The sequence below is a fragment of the Bufo bufo genome, chromosome 5 (assembly GCF_905171765.1).
Source record: "Bufo bufo chromosome 5, aBufBuf1.1, whole genome shotgun sequence".
Classification (NCBI taxonomy): domain Eukaryota; kingdom Metazoa; phylum Chordata; class Amphibia; order Anura; family Bufonidae; genus Bufo; species Bufo bufo.
Window position 1 is genome coordinate 358,958,839 of NC_053393.1, and position 19,986 is coordinate 358,978,824.

General features: G+C 42.2%; 1 protein-coding gene across 1 annotated transcript in view; it reads left to right on the top strand.

Annotated features, from left to right (window-relative positions):
* The window catches only part of CTNNAL1 (catenin alpha like 1), a 261,726-nt gene that overhangs the window by 109,609 nt on the left and 132,131 nt on the right, over nucleotides 1-19,986 (top strand). The window contains exon 2 of the mRNA XM_040432487.1: nucleotides 10,806-10,995. Within this exon, the coding sequence (XP_040288421.1) occupies nucleotides 10,806-10,995 (190 nt within the window). The remainder of the gene's footprint in view (nucleotides 1-10,805; nucleotides 10,996-19,986) is intronic.

A 19,986-nucleotide genomic window follows, 5' to 3' on the forward strand; every position in this document is an offset into this window, starting at 1 on the left:
TTTTGGTGAAACGTTTGGTGCCAAATACCATTTTCTCTGCCTTGTTCTGCAAGGATCCAAACTAGTTTTTGGCAAAAACTTAGTCATATTATGGCAATCTTACAGTGACTTAAATAAATATCAATTTACCCACCATGACAAGAAGGCAGAGTCATGCAACAGTTAAGAAGGAATGAATAACTGGAAACCTCTGTATACCTCCAGTACAAATGATACAACAATGGCCTTATTGTGCCTACAGATGACTAAATGTCTGGATGCACACACCCACTCTCTAATAGTTTAATATGCTTATTATTGAGAAAATGGAGCTCACTCTCAAATCTGTCATTATTATAGCAGATCCATCACATAGGACATTAATAGCAGGCCATTGTGCCATGAAATCAATTTACAGTGTATCTTATCCACCCCCATTGTTATTTTTATGTGAATACATTTTATTTTATTTTTTTACTAAAACGGACACGTCAGGAATGTGGATAGGCCCTCTTTAAAGGGGGTTCCGGATGTTTCCTCAGGATAGGTCATCAATACTTGATCAGTGGGGGTCTAATACCCAGCACCCCCACCGATAATCTGTTTGAAGAGGCTCCGGTAAGTGCCGTAGCTTTTCAAGCACAGCACTGTCCGTTCGTAATACAGCTCAGCCCCATCCACTTGGATGGGACTTAGCTGCGCCTAGGCCATGTTACCGATGAATGTGATGTCGGTGATCGAGGAAGAGGCCATGGGGCTCACAGAGCGCCGCAGTCTCTTTAAACAGTTCATTGGTGGGTTGCCAGGAGTTGGTCCCTCATGATCTGCTATTGATGACCTGTCCTAAGGGTAGGTTATCAATATTAAACACCCGAACAAACCCTTTAAGTCGTGCCCATGGGTGTCTGTTGTAATGACATATCTACTGTATATAAAATTTCCAGCCTTATATAAATTGGTGCCATAATTAGTGTTTTTTGCATTTTCCAATAGGCATCATGTCCAAGAACAAGATTGCTCCTAATTTTAAGAAATTAATTAGAGATTTTGTTGTGTATTTAATTCATTTTGTCAAAGGGGTTGTCGGACCTATAAAAGAAATAAAAGCACTCACCGGTTCACTGCCTCTCCATCCCTGCTCTGAGGCTCCCATCCCCCAGTCCTTCAGGTTTCTGGTGGACCAAATGTGTGTTGTCCCGTCCATTGTCACGTGCCTCAGCAGTTCACTGGCCTTAGCAGCACGCAACCACTGAGCCTCTGAGGACTCTGTCTCAGTCTACACAGCACACCATATTACTGGCTTTCAGAGGCTACTTTCGTCAGAACATAGAAATCTCTCTTGCACACAACATGTAATATTCATTCATATCTCTGCCATTAGTCAATGGTTGAAAACACAACCATAAAAGCATAATCATGTTATAAGATGCATGAATGTACTGTAAGAATTGAAGAAAATAGGGCAACTTGCATCAAATCTATCACAGTGGTACACTTAGCAATAATAAATGTGGCCAAATGTGGCCATTTGATGACTCGCATACAAATTATCAATTTTACTGGGGGTTCTAAAAATCATTGTTAACATGGTCATACATTCTGCGAAATTCATATTTCTTTTTCTGAGATATCCTTTGTATAGACACACATACACGATTTAGGGCCAGTTCAGCGATGTGATATTTTGGTGTTGTAATGAGAAAGCAGAGTATTTGTGTGAAACATAGGATAACTTGAAACCAGTTTATTGTAAAAAATGAAGGGTATAGGTCAGTAATTTGTGTCCACTGAATGTTAAATCTCTACCACTGTTCTCTTGGATGGAAACACTGGAATTTGATCAGCAAGATGTATGGATGCCATATGTATACCTTCACATTTTCCTTTTGTGTAGTTATGGAATTCTACAGTACAAATAGGTTGATTCATGCATAGGTATGCAGTAGAGACGGCACACACCTTTCCTCATGGCATTAAAATTCTTGACATTTTTGTAACTGTCAAACTATATGCTGTGCGTGCAGAATATGTTGGCTCATGGTGAGACAATGCTGTAATGGAAAAGAAAAAATATCTTGGGCTGCATGGTCCTTGAACAACTTTTAGCTGATGTAGATAGAGGGTCTGCAATTTGAGGTCATGGTTTTAGTATTAAATTCACTGTTACAATGCCTTGTAGGGCTAATTCAGCTGAATGTTATGGTTCCTTTGACTTAGTCTGTATTATTCCAGAGAAAAGGTACTTTTAATCCATATGCAAATGAGCAGTGAAGGGCGGGCCCAAGCCACTTTGTGTACCCTTGCTCCTCCTGCTTCCTCTACTAGCCCCTCCTGTTCCTTTTTGATTGACATGGTCAGGTAAGATGACTAAGCATGTACCTTGAGCTCTCATTTAAGGAAAAGAGGGGCTGCCAGAAGAAGCCAGAAGAGCATGGATGCACTGAGTGGTTTAACGGATCATTTGTATGTGAAATAAAATTACTTTTTCTCTAGAATGAAGTAACGGATCGCTAAATTAAAAGTATTTTCTGATACTTTAGAACTGATGACCTATTCTTTGGATAGGTCATCAGTATCTGACCAGTGGGAGTCTGACCCCTGTCGATCAGCTGTTCGAGAAGGCAGTGGCGCTTGCAGTAGTGCTGATACCTTCTCAAGCAGCTGATTGACGGGGGAGTCCCGGGTGTTGGATCCCCACCAGTCAGATACTGATGACCTATCATGAGGATAAGTTCTAAAATCTTGGAAAACCCTTCTAAGCATCATTGTGCAGCCCCAGCCTAAATGTTACTGCAGCCTATGCTTTTGACTAGGGATGTCCCGATACCATTATTTTAAGACTGAGTACGAGTACCGATACTTTTATTTAAGTACTCACCGATACCAATTACCGATACTAATTTTAACAATAAAATACACACACATGTATTTTCTGACCACTGACCAACCAAAAGGCCCAAAAACAGAACTATAACATTCCAAGGAGACGTTATACTGTATGGGGGCAGCCACAAAGAGACATTATACTGTATGGGGGCAGCCACAAGGAGACGTGATACTGTATGGGGGCAGCCACAAGGAGACGTTATACTTTATGGGGCAGCCACAAGGAGACGTGATACTGTATGGGGGCAGCCACAAGGAGACGTTATACTGTATGGGGGCAGCCACAAGGAGACGTTATATTGTATGGGGGCAGCCACAAGGAGACGTTATACTGTATGGGGGCAGCCACAAGGAGACGTTATACTGTATGGGGGGCAGCCACAAGGAGACGTTATACTGTATGGGGGGCAGCCACAAGGAGACGTTATACTGTATGGGGGGCAGCCACAAGGAGACGTTATACTGTATGGGGGGCAGCCACAAGGAGACGTTATACTGTATGGGGGCCACAAGGAGACGTTATACTGTATGGGGGCAGCCACAAGGAGACGTTATACTGTATGGGGGCAGCCACAAGGAGACGTTATACTGTATGGGGGCAGCCACAAGGAGACGTTATACTGTATGGGGGCAGCCACAAGGAGACGTTATACTGTATGGGGGCAGCCACAAGGAGACGTTATACTGTATGGGGACAGGGGCAGCCACAAGGAGACATACTGTATGGAGACAGCCACAAGGAGACATTATACTGTATGGGGGCAGCCACAAGGAGACGTTATACTGTATGGGGGGCAGCCACAAGGAGACGTTATACTGTATGGGGACAGCCACAAGGAGACATTATACTGTATGGGGGGCAGCCACAAGGAGACATTATACTGTATGGGGGGCAGCCACAAGGAGACGTTATACTGTATGGGGGCAGCCACAAGGAGATGTTATACTGTATGGGGGCCACAAGGAGACGTTATACTGTATGGGGGCAGCCACAAGGAGACGTTATTCTGTATGGGGGCAGCCACAAGGAGACGTTATACTGTATGGGGGGCAGCCACAAGGAGACATTACACTGTATGGGGGCAGCCACAAGGATACATTATACTGTATGGGGGCAGCCACAAGGAGACATTATACTGTATGGGGGGCAGCCACAAGGAGACGTTATACTGTATGGGGGCAGCCACAAGGAGACGTTATACTGTATGGGGGCAGCCACAAGGAGACGTTATACTGTATGGGGGCAGCCACAAGGAGACGTTATACTGTATGGGGGCAGCCACAAGGAGACGTTATACTGTATGGGGGGCAGCCACAAGGAGACGTTATACTGTATGGGGGGCAGCCACAAGGAGACGTTATACTGTATGGGGGGCAGCCACAAGGAGACGTTATACTGTATGGGGGCAGCCACAAGGAGACGTTATACTGTATGGGGGGCAGCCACAAGGAGACGTTATACTGTATGGGGGGCAGCCACAAGGAGACGTTATACTGTATAGGGGGCAGCCACAAGGAGACGTTATACTGTATAGGGGGCAGCCACAAGGAGACGTTATACTGTATGGGGGGCAGCCACAAGGAGACGTTATACTGTATGGGGGCAGCCACAAGGAGACGTTATACTGTATGGGGGCAGCCACAAGGAGTCGGCTCAAGTGAACCGAAGGTCAGGAGGGACTCGCTCCTGGCAAACACAGCTCTGCTGCAGTGAATGCAGTGGAGCAGACTGTGATGTAATTACAATGTATAGTTATTGCAGGGACTCAGAGAATCGTCTGAGAGTTTTAGTTAAAAGAATCGAATGGGTCAGAGACTGTGTCACCGAGTCCCTACCAGACTTCCTGCTCTGCTACATGCACCCTGTACACACACAGCCCACTACATGCTATGCTAATAATGCCCCCCCTTCCCCCCGGACGGACTTACAGGGAGCCGCAGAGCAGGAGGCCTGGCAGGGACTCGGTGACACCGTCTCTGACTCCTAACTAATAAACTCTCAGACAATTCTCTGAGTCCCTTCACTACGCTCCCTGTGCTGTGAGTCAGTGCTGGTTGCCTGATTGGTTGGAGGGCGGGGAGGGGCGGGGCTAGCTTCCACTGTAGGCTCCTATTACACTGCCTGCTGCTGCCTCTGAAGCTGTATTTGCTGCGCGAGATGCAGGGGCAGGCCGCGGACGGACACAGACACTTTTAGAAGCGGCGCACAGGTATCGGCAGTGGTATCGGGGACATTTGCACGAGTACATTTACTCGTGCAAATGTCCGGTATCGGTCCCGATACCGATACTGGTATCGGTATCGGGACATCCCTACTTTTGACGGATAGGATATATTTTATTTTTATTATATTTTATTCTCTGGATAGGTCATCAATATCAGATTGGTGGGGGTCCGACTCATGGGATGGAGTGTATCTACAGCTGCTCTCCCATTTATTTTACTAACTTCAAATAAATAGGATGAAAGACCTGTAATTACACTTGCTCACCGCTGCAATGTTGATGGCGAGCAGGTAAAGAGAGAAGAGAATGCAACGCAGGAGCGCTGCATTCTCTTCAAACAGCTATGCTAAGGATAGGTCATCAATATAGAAAACTAGACAATCCCTTTAAGGCTAGTTTCACACTAGCAATGTAAAGATCTGGCAGGCTGTTCCAGCCCGGAACAGCCTGCTTGGTCTCCCTGGATCCGGCATTGCCAGAAGCTACCGTACATGAATGCCACCACTCAGCAGTATTTGTCTGGCCGATTCTCTGCTCGTTTGCTGGGTTGCTTCCCGATTTCCGCTGGTCTCCATTATAATTAATAGGGCTGGACAGCATTCATGTAGCAATGTCGGATACAGAGAGACCCGGCAGGCTGTTCCCTGCTGGATCTTCCGAATGCTAGTGTGAAACTAGCCTAATTCCTAGTAATGCACAGTGTTCAGTGAAGTACTTTCAGTGAGTGGTCTTTAATATAAATTAAGTGTATAGAAAAAGTTCCAGTATTTACCATTTTTTTGTGCTGCAGGGTAAGACTACATTACATCTCTTTTGTGGTTTGGCTGCTGCAGTAATTTACCACAGTAACCAGATTAAGTGCAGTGTTTAAGCTTTAGAAAAAACTCTATTTACTTATGTGGCGAAACTAACCTCGCCACTGGGTTTTGGAGGGGCCTGGTTGCCAGCCTCTTGCCCCAGGATTATGGACCCTCTCATCAGCCCATGCTAAACTAAAACCCCATGGCGATTTGACTGTGTTTGTGGCATCTGAGCGCTGTTTGGATATTTTGAGCGCTCAGTTCCAAGCCATCTGGGGATATGTTAAATGTCTATGTTACTGTAATGGTTGGGACATTGTCTATTTAAATAGTGATGTCTGTCCTATTGTCCCCTCGTGTGTATTGGCGATTTCCCTTTGTCCTGAGAGATAATTGACTTACTCCTCGGTTGTCTCCAGGACAGAAGACATTGTGTATTCTCCTGCCTGTGATAATTACATCAACCCATTGTGTAAGGTAATTGTATCACAGGCAGAGGGGAGGATTTTGTGTGGGAATGTTTTACTGTATTGTACGTTTTTATTGGTTGGTACTAGTGTGTAACAATGTTATATAAGAGCAATAAACGCACAGCTCTGGGTGACCACTGCTTGACCCTCAACACAGAGCCTCGTCTCGTTCTTGGGGGGATTCACTGTATGCTGTTAGAGACTGATTGCTAGAAGTGTAAGCCGCTTGGGTGCGTTTCCTATTCGTCTGCTAGCAGCTATTCGTGAGGTTCCGTTCGGAGTTTGGAGCATTCCCTTGTATGCCGTTACAACTTATTTTGAGAAAAGAAAAAGTTTTTACGTTTAAAAAAAAAAAATTGATCAAAATCTTTCTTATTTTTATGTACCATAAGTCAGTTTTCTTAGTGGAAGTCTGTAGTATTTCTACCAGTGCGTGTGATCCTACCTTTAGAGGTTTTGGATCTGCTCATGAGAAATTATTCAATTTGTTACTTAAATTCCCATAAGGCCTTTTTCACACGAGCGTAACGTATTCGGTCCGGATGCGTTCAGGGTGCGTTCCGTGAAAGTTGCACCATTTTGCAAGCAAGTTCAGTCAGTTTTGTCTGCAATTGGCTTCAGTTATTCAGTTTTTTCCACGCAATGAATTTTGATGCGTTTTTCATGCGCGTAATAAAAAACTGGAGGTTTACAATTAACAACATCTAGCAATCATCAATGAAAAACGCATTGCATCTGCACTTGCTTCCGGAAGCGATGCGTTTTTCACTGAAGCTCCATTCACTTCTATGAGGCCAGGGCTGCGTGAAAAATGCAGAATATAGAACATGCTGCGTTTTTTCACGCAACGCAGAACTGTGCTCATGTACACAGACACATTGAAATGAATGGGTCAGGATTCAGTGCGGGTGCTATGGGTTCACCTCACTCATTGCACCCGCGTGGAAAACTCACTCGTGTGAAAGGGGCCTAAAGTACCACAATATGCAAAGTCTTGCAAGTGCTTGCATTGCAATCAGCCCAAATTTGCGTTGGATGATTTTCTAATGTGTACAGCTTAACTTTAGAATTATCTTCATACCCTATATACCAGATCTGTTTTATTAGTTGTTAAAATATTATATGCAAAGCTAGGAAGCTTGCTTTCCTAAATCATGGGTCTTTAGGTTTGCAGTATTATTATTTTTTTTTTATCAAAAATGCCATTTTGTGTGTGTTTCTTTTGTTTTGAGTTTGTCGATTTTATCCTATCAGCTTGGAAAAAAAGCAACTTAACAAATTAGAATACTGTTTATGCTTTAGGTGGGGTTTGGTGCTGTCCCACGGCACAAATAGGGGAATTTATGAAGGGCTATCCTAGATGTCATAGCTTTCAGTCTGTGAAACACACAGTGCAAAGTGTTATTAATCTAGTGCTAAATTCTAATTCTGAACGTTACCTAGATATCATTTCTTGGGTATTCTTGTTATTTTCTTATTTTGCACCCTTGCGTCTGTCTATATGTTGCCACTTCTGTGCTTTCACTAATTGTCCCATTCATTCGCATTGGTTGATAGATCATACTGTTTTGGTTGAATTCTTTTATTCTTTATCTCTGGTGATATAACAGAATATCGATGTTAGTGTGCTTTTAAATAAAGTATGAAAAATACCTTTATTGTTCACAGTTTTATATAAGAAAACATAGATGCGAGTTAGGCTACATTCACACGTCCGTGGTGTGTTGCGGACCCGCAAATTGTGGGTCCGCAACACACCAGCCCGGCACCCCCATTGAAATGCCTATTCTTGTCCGCAAGAATAGGACATGCTTTATCTTTTTGCGGAGCTGCGGACCCAAAATCGGGGCCGCGCTCCGCAATTGCGGCTGCAGACAGCACACTGTTTGCTGTCCGCATCCATTCCGTCCCCATAGAGAATGAATGGGTCCGCACCCATTCCGCAAAATTGCGGAAAGGATGCGGACCCATTTTGCGGACGTGTGAATGGAGCCTAAAGAAAACAAGATTTTAAAGAATAAAAATGAGAATGATTGTTGCCTTCACTGCACAAGAGTTGATTAGAATCAAGTATAAAAGCTGAAATATGCCGTCTGCCTAAACTGTGCAATTACAAGCACAGCAATATGGTGTTTAGTACTGGCAGACCTTTAAGAGCATCTTATTTATGTCCATATTATAGGAGTTTTATTGCCTTGCCTCTTTTTAATGAAGCATGAAAAAGCACTTGCCAGTAACTACAAGTAAATCTTAGATTAATAGCAACAAATATACTAGAGGTTAAAACATACACATATCCTTGTTTATTTCATCCCTGTTAGGTAATAGAAAAATAAATATTAACCAGTTTTAGTCCTGTTTTTTAAAGCGCATAGAGTAAGTTAAGTACAAGAGAAAAATGGGTGGAGGATCCAGCAACCGTCAATCTTCTTACTTCAACAATCAGATTGGAAGAAATGCTACTTTGTCGGGAAGCTTACTGGATTTTCTCACAGTTGATTGAACTAAAAACTGACAACGTATATTTATTGCAATACTGCTTGATAAACCTATTTAGCTATTCTCTATAGATAACGAAATTGTGTTCATCTTGATCATAGTTCTGCCCATACACATTACATAAGTTATCTGGTAACAACACTTTCTATTTAATCTGGTTTGAATTCCAAATTTATCTAAGGCCTCTTTCACACTTGCGTTGTCCGGATCCGGCGTGTACTCCACTTGCCGGAATTACACGCCGGATCCGGAAAAACGCAAGTGTACTGAAAGCATTTGAAGACGGAACCGTCTTCCAAATGCGTTCAGTGTTACTATGGCACCCAGGACGCTATTAAAGTCCTGGTTGCCATAGTAGGAGCGGGGAGCGGGGGAGCAGTATACTTACAGTCCGTGCGGCTCCCGGGGCGCTCCAGAGTGACGTCAGAGCGCCCCATGCGCATGGATGACGTGATCCATGTGATCACATGATCCATGCGCTTGGGGCGCCCTGACGTCACTCTGGAGCGCCCGGGGAGCCGCACGGACGGTAAGTATGCTGCTCCCCCGCTCCCCGCTACACTTTACTATGGCTGCCAGGACTTTAGCGTCTTGGCAGCCATGGTAACCACTCTGAAAAAGCTAAATGTCGGCTCCGGCAATGCGCCGAAACGACGTTTAGCTTAAGGCCGGATCCGAATCAATGCCTTTCAATGGGCATTAATTCCGGATCCGGCCTTGCGGCAAGTGTTCCGGATTTTTGGCCGGAGCAAAAAGCGCAGCATGCTGCAGTATTTTCTCCGGCCAAAAAACGTTCCGTTCCGGGAACTGAAGACATCCTGATGCATCCTGAACGGATTTCTCTCCATTCAGAATGCATTAGGATAAAACTGATCAGGATTCTTCCGGCATAGAGCCCCGACGACGGAACTCTATGCCGGAAGACAAGAACGCAAGTGTGAAAGAGCCCTTAGTGGACAGATTCTGAGCCAAGCACTGACCTTATAAAAGTTGGTCGTAAAAGGCAATTGGCATACACACTCTCCTCAGTTCTGACATCACAGGCAGGGGCTAGTGGGGGCAGCTGCAGACCTTCTGAAGGTGTATGTGGTGCTGTAGCATGATTTCTTTTCTTTGGAGGGCAACTTGTTTGGTGAACTGGCTGACTTTGCTGCTAACCCGCAGGCAAACAGATGTCTACCGTCTCGTTAGTTCTTTTCGTTATACCATTCATTTTTTTTTCTTCAAACTGTTATTTTTTATTGTTTTTGTATGTCCTTGTATTTTTACCTGGTGAGAACTGTGTTTTTTTGTACACACTGTCCTTGTATATTAGCCAGTAACTTTTGTGATGTCTTTTTGTTTTTGTACATGAACCCTCTGATATGTAATGCGCTGCAGAATATGGTGGAGCTATATACACTGAACAAAAATGTAAACGCAACACTTTCGGTTTTGCTCCCATCTTGCATGAGCTGAACTCAAAGATCTGAAACATTTTCTACATACACAAAAGACCCATTACTCTCAAATATTGTTCACAAATCTGTCTATTCTGTGTTAGTGAGCACTTCTCCTTTACCGAGATAATCCATCCCACCTCACAGGTGTGGCATATCAAGGTGCTGATTAGACAGCATTAATATTGCACAGGTGTGCCTTAGACTGCCCACAATAAAAGGCCACTCTGAAATGTGCAGTTTGATCACACAGCACAATGCCACAGATGTTGCTCACTAACGCAGATTTAGACAGATTTGTGAACAATATTTGAGAGTAATGGGTCTTTTGTGTATGTAGAAAATGTTTTAGATCTTTGAGTTCAGCTCATGCAAAATGGGAGCAAAAGCGAAAGTGTTTCGTTTATATTTTTGTTCAGTGTAATTGAAGATTATTATGATGGGGATAAACTGTAGTGAAAATTACACTTTATCTGTTGTCAATCATATAATGTTGTCTCTTCTTAGATTACAACGCTCATTAATCACAAAGAAAAACCAAAGAAATCTGAGAAGACTCTACAGGCCATCCAACGAGTGGGCCAGGCTGTGAACCAAGCAGTTGGGAGGTTTGTGACTGTAGGCGAAACCATAGCGAACGAGAACCGAGAACTAAAAGAAGAAATGTGTATAGCCTGCATTGAGGCAAAGCGAGCTGGTAAGTAGCCCTTCTACCTATGTTTTCCACATATCATCAGAGACTTTCTAACATATTTGCTAAAAATTAAAGGCCTGCTGAATTATGATATATTTATGCTATCTGTCCTACCCTATATGTTTTTCTACTTTGGAACGGTGAGTACCGTATAAGACGAGTTTTTTGGCACATATTTTTGTGCTCAAAAAGCCTCCTCGTCTTATACTCGAGTCTAGGTCTTAGCTCCGGTAATAGCAGGCAGTGCGGGGGGCGGCGCTCACTCACTGACGTCACGCGCCTGCGCCGCCTAGTGGGAGAAGGCGCGTGACGTCAGTGAGTGAGCGCCGCTCCCCGCACTGCCTGTATTACCGGAGCAAAGACAAAGTAAGATATCCACAGTTAAAGGTTACTGATTAGTTTAAATATACTGCTGTGAGCGTCGGGGAGGGGGATCTGTGGATGGCACTGTAGGGGGATCTGTGGATGGCACTGTAGGGGGATCTGTGGATGGCAGTGCCATCCACAGATCTCCCTACAGTGCCATCCACAGATCCCCCCTCCCCTAAACAGTGCCATCATGGCACTGTTTAGGGGAGGGGGGATCTGTGGATGGCACTGTTTAGGGGGGGATCTGTGGATGGCTCCCTGTATTTAATGCAGAGTGTGTGTATATAATGCACACACTCTGCATTAAATACAGGGAGTCACCCTCTTGCAGATGTGTGTATATAATGTAGAGTGTGTGCATTATATACACATACACTCTGCATTATAGCTGCATTTGCCACCCTAGTCTTATACTCGAGTCAATAATTTTTTGGGGTAAAATTAGGGGCTCGGCTTATACTCGGGTCGGCTTATACTCGAGTATATACGGTAATTAAGGAGGCAGCATGACAAAGGCAGTCATAACTGCCCAAATGTTTATGTATGTATGTATGTATATAATATACACACGCTTTCTAAGACTAGGTACTGAATCATAGATTTAAAAAAAAAATAAAATCTAAACCGTTTCTGTTCTTGCCTGAGCTGCTGCTCTTCTCTGGATATGGCTTATTGATTTCTGTGAGAGAGTTTTATGAGCAAGATATTTGGCTGGTGCAGAGGTCATTGTGCTGGGAAGGGGAGGTGAGTTGTAACAATAACCTATTGTGATTGGTGCATCCTGCATTATCTGCCTCCAGCTTTATAATAGAAGTGTTACTTTTAGGGATGAGTGATGCATAACGGAAACCAGACTGATCCGTTATGCTGCCCATAGACAACTATTATAACGGCATGCAAAACGGAATGCCTCTTAAAGGCTTCCGTTTCGCATTCAGTCATAAAATTCTATTCTATTCCGTGGTAACGAAATCCATAATGGAATTTCTCCATCACCCGAACCTGAAAATGTCAGGTTCGCTCATCCCTAGTTACTTTTCATTGTAGTATTACATGTGATGATGATGAGATGACTACTGAAAAGGAAGTGCTAGGCTGTTGTGTTTTTTTTTTTTTTTTTTTTTTAATACAGATTGTGATATGGACAACTTAAATATTTTTTTTAGAAAATGTGAATAATGTCAAAACCTGATTTTAAATAATATATATTTTTCTAACATTTCCTTTAATTAAGAGTAGCGATATTACATAAAGGTATACATAAATTTAATGGAACAGGTAACCAAGTCAGCTCCAAACCTCCCAACATACAGTAGGATGTCAAACATTACAATGTATCAGTATTAATAAAGATGTCTCTCCAAAGTAATAAAGAATGTTTTTATGGTAACCCTTTTTTTTTTTTTTTCAATTTGCAGTTTTTTTTTTTATTTCACACTTTACTATATATTTTATAAAAACTGACTAAAACTTTACAGTTTTCACACTGCTCATCAAAGCTGGCCTCAGATCACTTTTCAGTAGTCCTCTCATTAACATCTCAGTTATAAAGCTGGAGGCGGATAACATAGGAACCCAACATAGGCAGACCGTATGTGATGATCACAGTTCACCTATTTATCTTTCCTCCACAATGTATAGGTCACAGAGCATGACCACAAGACCCATAAAAGTCAATATGAAATTTTCTGATTTAAAGGGGTTGTCCAAGGTATTATTACTGATGACCTATCGTCAGGCTAGGTTATCAATATCAGATCGGCGGGGGTCTGACACCCCTGCCGCTCAGCTGGTTGAAGAGAAGGCTCTCTCTGTGTCAAAGCAGCCTTCTCTTCATGTTTACCTGCTCGCTGTCGCAACAGCAGCGGTGAGCAGGTTTAAATGCAATTTCAATGGGACGGCTCATTCCTATTCAATTGTATAGGAACGAGCCGTCAAGTGAATGAGACAGCTTCTTGTAATGACACTGATCACTGCTGTTGTTGCGATAGTGAGCAGGTAAACAATGAAGAGATGGGTGCGCAGGCCCGGCACACAGCCTTCTCTTCAACCAGCTGATGTGCGGGGGTGCTGGGTGTTGGACACCCGCCTATCTGATATTGATGACCTATCCTGAGGGATAGTAAAGCAAAATGGAGTTCCGCACTCTGTTTGACAGTTGGTGCCAGCAAAGGACTTGGCAGTCACTTATATTGAGAAGATATTCGCGGCACTCAATTTAGGTCATGCAAATTAAAGTATAAGTTTATTGTGCAAGAAAGCATCCATAGATTCCATGGATCGCAGATTCCACACAGAAAACGGCCACATAGCAGATAAATACGGCTGATGAAGGTTCAATAGGACCGAAACGTCCGGTTTATGGAATACAGTGTGGTTACAGCTGAGCTATTGTTGTACATACCTGGATCCGAATCCGTGAATAAAAACTGAATCCAATGATGTGGAGGTGCCAACTTCTAATATTTTATTCAGAATAGAACATAAATCACGGAACAAAAGTTTAAACTGAGAAAATGTACCATTTTAAGGGAAAAATATGTTGAATCATCAGAATTTCATGGTGTCAACAAATCCCCAAAAAGTTGGGACAAGGCCATTTTCACCACTGTGTGGCATCTCCCCTTCTTCTTACAACACTCAACAGACGTCTGGGGACCGAGGAGACCAGTTTCTCAAGTTTAGAAATAGGAATGCTCTCCCATTCTTGTCTAATACAGGCCTCTAAATGTTCAATCGTCTTGGGCCTTCTTTGTTGCACCTTCCTCTTTATGATGCGCCAAATGTTCTCTATAGGTGAAAGATCTGGACTGCAGACTGGCCATTTCAGTACCCGGATCCTTCTCCTACGCAGCCATGATGTTGTGATTGATGCAGAATGTGGTCTGGCATTATCTTGTTGAAAAATGCAGGGTCTTCCGTGAAAGAGATGACGTCTGGATGGGAGCATATGTTGTTCTAGAACCTGAATATATTTTTCTGCATTGATGGTGCCTTTCCAGACATGCAAGTTGCCCATGCCACACGCACTCATGCAACCCCATACCATCAGAGATGCAGGCTTCTGAACTGAGCGTTGATAACAACTTGGGTTGTCCTTGTCCTCTTTGGTCCGGATGACATGGCGTCCCAGATTTCCAAAAAGAACTTTGAATCGTGACTCATCTGACCACAGAACAGTCTTCCATTTTGCCACACTCCATTTTAAATGATCCCTGGCCCAGTGAAAACGCCTGAGCTTGTGGATCTTGCTTAGAAATGGCTTCTTCTTTGCACTGTAGAGTTTCAGCTGGCAACGGCGGATGGCACGGTGGATTGTGTTCACAGACAATGGTTTCTGGAAGTATTCCTGAGCCCATTCTGTGATTTCCTTTACAGTAGCATTCCTGTTTGTGGTGCAGTGTCGTTTAAGGGCCCGGAGATCACGGGCATCCAGTATGGTTTTACGGCCTTGACCCTTACGCACAGAGATTGTTCCAGATTCTCTGAATCTTCGGATGATGTTATGCACAGTTGATGATGATAGATGCAAAGTCTTTGCAATTTTTCGCTGGGTAACACCTTTCTGATATTTCTCCACTATCTTTCTGCGCAACATTGTGGGAATTGGTGATCCTCTACCCATCTTGGCTTCTGAGAGACACTGCCACTCTGAGAAGCTCTTTTTATACCCAATCATGTTGCCAATTGACCTAATTAGTGTTAATTGGTCTTCCAGATCTTCATTATGCTCAAATTTACTTTTTCCAGCCTCTTATTGCTACTTGTCCCAACTTTTTTGGGATTTGTTGACACCGTGAAAATTGGAATCAACGTATTTTTCCTTTAAAATGATACATTTACTCAGATTAAACGTTTGATCTGTCATCTACGTTCTATTACAAATAAAATATTGACATTTGCCATCTCCACATCATTGCATTCAGTTTTTATTCACAATTTGTTTAGTGTCCCAACTTTTTTGGAATCCGGTTTGTACAATAAACGTATACTTTAATTTGAATACCCTAAACTGAGTGCAGTGAATATCTTCTCTATCCAATAATAATAACTTGGACAACCCCTTTAAGGATTTCTTTGTGAATGTGATTGCTGGAAAGCCCATCTCTAACTGCTGCTTATTGCACAGTGTTTTGGGTAAAAAGACTGCACTCACAATCATGTAAAGACAATAGAAAGTATAGAATGTTGCAAAGAGAAAAAACAATGGTACAGCTCCGGGTTTGAATTGGTAACAAGGTAAAGCAACACATTCCCTTTCAGAAGATGATAAACTGGGGAGACCGTAATAAAACCGTGTTAACAAAAAGTTTTCTTGCTCATAGCAACCAATTACAACACAGCTTTCATTTCTTATAGTGCTCTTGAAAAATGAACGCTGCACTGTGATTGGTTACTATCGACATCAACAATGTATGTAACTATATATACAGTGTCTGTATATCTGAATGCTCAATGTAAATTGTAAAGTAGTAGTTGCTGAAGATGACTGGTCGTCCTCTTTATTCTTTTTATACTGTTATCTTTGCACATTGAGAAATGCCCTTGTAATAGTTTATTCGTCACTTGTCAAAGTAGAGAATTTGTTTTGTATCCCTTTATTGGAGAGTCTTTCCTTCATTACCTGTGTAAATAGATTCGCGGCCATGGCAAACAGTTGTGTCTGCGCCAATATTTATTCCTTATACATCATTCATTACTAACACAACTGCTAAGATGTGGCTTTGCTGATAATTCCAAGATAAACAGCTTCTGTATTCTGCATAAATTACATTTCAGCTTTTCTTGCTTCTAAAAAATCAATGGTGGGATGGAAGGGCTGGCCTTTTATCTGTGACCTGAGGACTATGAGAATTCTGAGCTGCGTGGCAGTGAAGTTATCTTGCCAAAGTGGAAATCCGATTGTTTTATGAAGTTACTGAAGTTGATGACACAACCACATTTACAATAGCACTTAGGCCCTGATTTACTAAGGCTCACATTTTACAAGCCAGTGTTAGTAATCAGATTCCCCTTTTCGAGATTTGCCAAATTTATTAAAGGGAATGACCCATTGTATAAAACATGTTTTTTAGGTCAAACATATTTTTGAAAATTTTTGGTTAGCTATATATTATATATATCTATATTTTTCAACTGGCCACTAAGCGTAGTAATAGGCACCAATTCTTGGTCTGAACAGACAACTTTTCAGCAGTCATCACAAGCAGAATTACATTGGCAGATATCACCTACATATAGATAGCTATGGATCCACTATTTACGATAGGTGATTGTCACTGCGTATCTACTCCATTTATGTACAATGACCTCTGCACAGGTCACAGAGCATGCCTAGAAATCTCTACTGTAGAAGTCAACGCGTCCCCTCCAGTCTATTGTGTCTATGGCCCATTATGGCTGCTGTAAAGCAAATCACTAAATGCTGTTAATAACTCATGCAAGATGGCTGCCCCTAAAATCATATACAGGAAACAGAATAAAAAAATCTACAATCAGAAAATAAAATAAAATTTAGGTGACACATTATTTTGGTGCATCTCTGATTCTAAACTGTACTTGACTTTGAAATCTATACCAAATGTCCATTTAAACGTTACCATTAATATGTTGATTAACCACTTCACATCCACCCATAGGACATAAACGTCCTATGGGTGGATGTTTATCTCTGAATGGACATTCTGGAATGTCCATTCAGAGATGGCAGCTGCATGCTAATCGTGCAGCTGTCGGCACCCCAGGGAGAAGGCAGGGACTGTTCCCAGGTGTCCCTGCCTTCTAGATCGCTGTGCGCTTCCTGTCCCAGCCCAGTGGTCATGTGACCGCCGGGGCGGGAGAGTGCAGGAGCTGTCGGGTCTTCCATTGACCTCGATCAGCCCTGCACTGAAGCTGTACAGCGCTGTATTATGCTGTACAGCCTCTCTGGGGGGTGTATTTTCCCCGTAACTGGGGCTACTATGTCAGCCGCAGTTACAGGAGAAATCAATAGTGAAAAAAAAAAAGTATGATCTTATGGGGGACGCAAAATGTAAAATAAAAAATGGAAAAAAAATTCACATGTAAAAAAAAAAAAAAAAATCCCCAATTAAGGCTACTTTCACACTGGCGTTTCTGGGTCTGCTTGTTAGATCCGTTTCAGGGCTCTCACAAGCGGCCCAAAACGGATCAGTTTAGCTCCAATGCATTCTGAATGGATAAGGATCCGTTCAGAATGCATCAGTTTGCCGCCGTTCAGCCTCCATTCCGCTCTGGAGGCGGACACCAAAACGCTGCTTGCAGCGTTTTGATGTCCGCCTGACGATGCGGAGACAAACGGATCCGTCCTGACTTACAATGTTAGTCAACGGGGACGAATCCATTTTCACTGACACAATATGGTGCAATTGAAAACTGATCCGCCTCCCATTGACTTTCAGTGTAAGTCAAAACGGATCCGTTTGCATTAGCATGAACCAAAAAAATTATAATTTGTGTAAAACTTAAATACATAAAAAATATACATATTAGGTATTGCTATGTCCGTAATGATCTGCTCTATAAAAATTTCACATGACCTAACCCCTCAGGTGAACACACATGGTCTACCCTGTCAGATGAATGTTGTAAAAAAAATTAAAACTGTGCCAAAACCTTTTACCTTGCCTCACAAAAAAGGTAATATAGAGCAATTAAAAATCATATGTACCCCAAAATAGTACTAAGAAAACTAGCACCTTTTCCCGTAGTTTCTAAAATGGGGTCACTTCTTGGGAATTTCTACTGTAAGGGTGCATCAGGGGGGCTTCAAATGGGTCATGGCATCTAAAAACCAGTCCAGCAAAATCTGCCTTCCAAAAACCATATGGTGCTTATTTTCTTCTGCCCCCTGCCGTGTGCCCTTAAACGACCACATGTGGGGTGTGGGGAGTTTCTGTAAACTTCAGAATTAGGGTAATAAATATTGAGTATTGTTTGGCTTTTAATCCTCGATGTGTTAAAGAAAAAAATTGATTAAAATGGAAAATCTGCCCAAAAAGTGAAATTTAGAAATTTCATCTCCATTTTGCCTTAATTCTTGTGTAACACCTAAAGGGTTAACAGTTTCGAGTAACTTGAGGGGTGTAGTTTCTACAATGGGGTCACAAAGTGACTTCAGGCCTGAACTGGTCCTTAAAAATTTTAAGAATTGCTTCTAAGCCTTCTAACGTCATAAAAAAAGTAAAATGACATTTCCAAAATGATGCCAACATAAAGTAGACATATGGGGAATGTTAAGTAATACATATTTTATGAGGTATCACTTTCTGTTTTAAAAGCAGAGAAATTGCCACTTTGAAAATTGTGAATTTTTCAAAATTTTTGGTAAATTTTGGATTATTTTATATATAAAGGTGAAATATATTGACTCAAATTTACCACTATCATGAAGTACAATGTGTCACGAGAAAACAGTCTCAGAATGGCTTTGATAAGTAAAAGCATTCAAAAGTTATTACCTCATAAAATGACACATGTCATATTTGCTAAATTAAGCTCTGTCAGGAAGGGGGTAAATGGCCCGGATGTGAAGTGGTTAATATCACGCTGCTATCTTTGAATCACTCATTATAAATAACTTAAGAGCTAACCAAAACGCAAGAAAATACAGCCCTCGATTTACCCTGGATATATACTGCCTAAAGGCAGAATGGCTGTCCTGATAGGAATGACCTAGCTTGTATGGCCCTCTGCGGATCCCGCTGTAGAAACCACCGCCACACCACTAGACAGTGAATACTATTGCAGTAATGCAGTTAAGAGATGTATACAGAGTCAAAAAAAATAGGGATATACCTACCCGTTATCCCATCGTGTCTCACTAAACTGAGTACTTTAGTTGAACAACTGAAAAAGGAAATGCATAATGAATGGCTCGAGATGCAGCGATATAACAAAGTACAAAATATCAAAACAGCATACACAAATGTATATGATAATACCAAAGTGGATGCCACAAATAGAAAAACATCCACCCAAGATTTTGTGTGCCCATTTTTTTTCTGTCTTTTTTTTATTTGGTATGTGGTGATTGAAATGATGACATTTAAAGGGGTTTTCCAATTTGTATCAACATTATTTAAAATAATCATATGTGAATGTAGCTGTCATTTTGTAATGTATTTCTTTTACCTTTATTGCTTCTATCTTCCATTCTAGGTTGTAATCACCTGCTCAAGTCCATGCAGCTCTTTATTTCCGTTGATGTTCATGGGCATATGTCAAAGCAGGAACAGGGGCAGTGATAGGGGAGTGTCTATATAACAAGTGGGAGGAGCTATAAACCATCTGGGGGTGTTAGGGGTGGTGTTAGAGCTGTGGCAGAGAAAGGAAAAGTGCATCATGGGTCTGGTTGGATACAGTAACAGGAAATGCCACATACAGGCTGTAAACCAACCAGAGCAATTTGTTTACTTGGTGAAAGCGGGTCAGGAGAGTCCAAATAAAATAAAATAAAAAGCATGGACAGCAGATAAAAGTGGAGAGAAGGATCAAATTGTTGGAATTTCGACAAGTTTGATTATTTTGTTCTCTGGAAGATAAGCCACCGTGAGAGGATTCTGGGAGTGGTTTACACCCCTCTCCCCATTCAGAAGACATGCACAC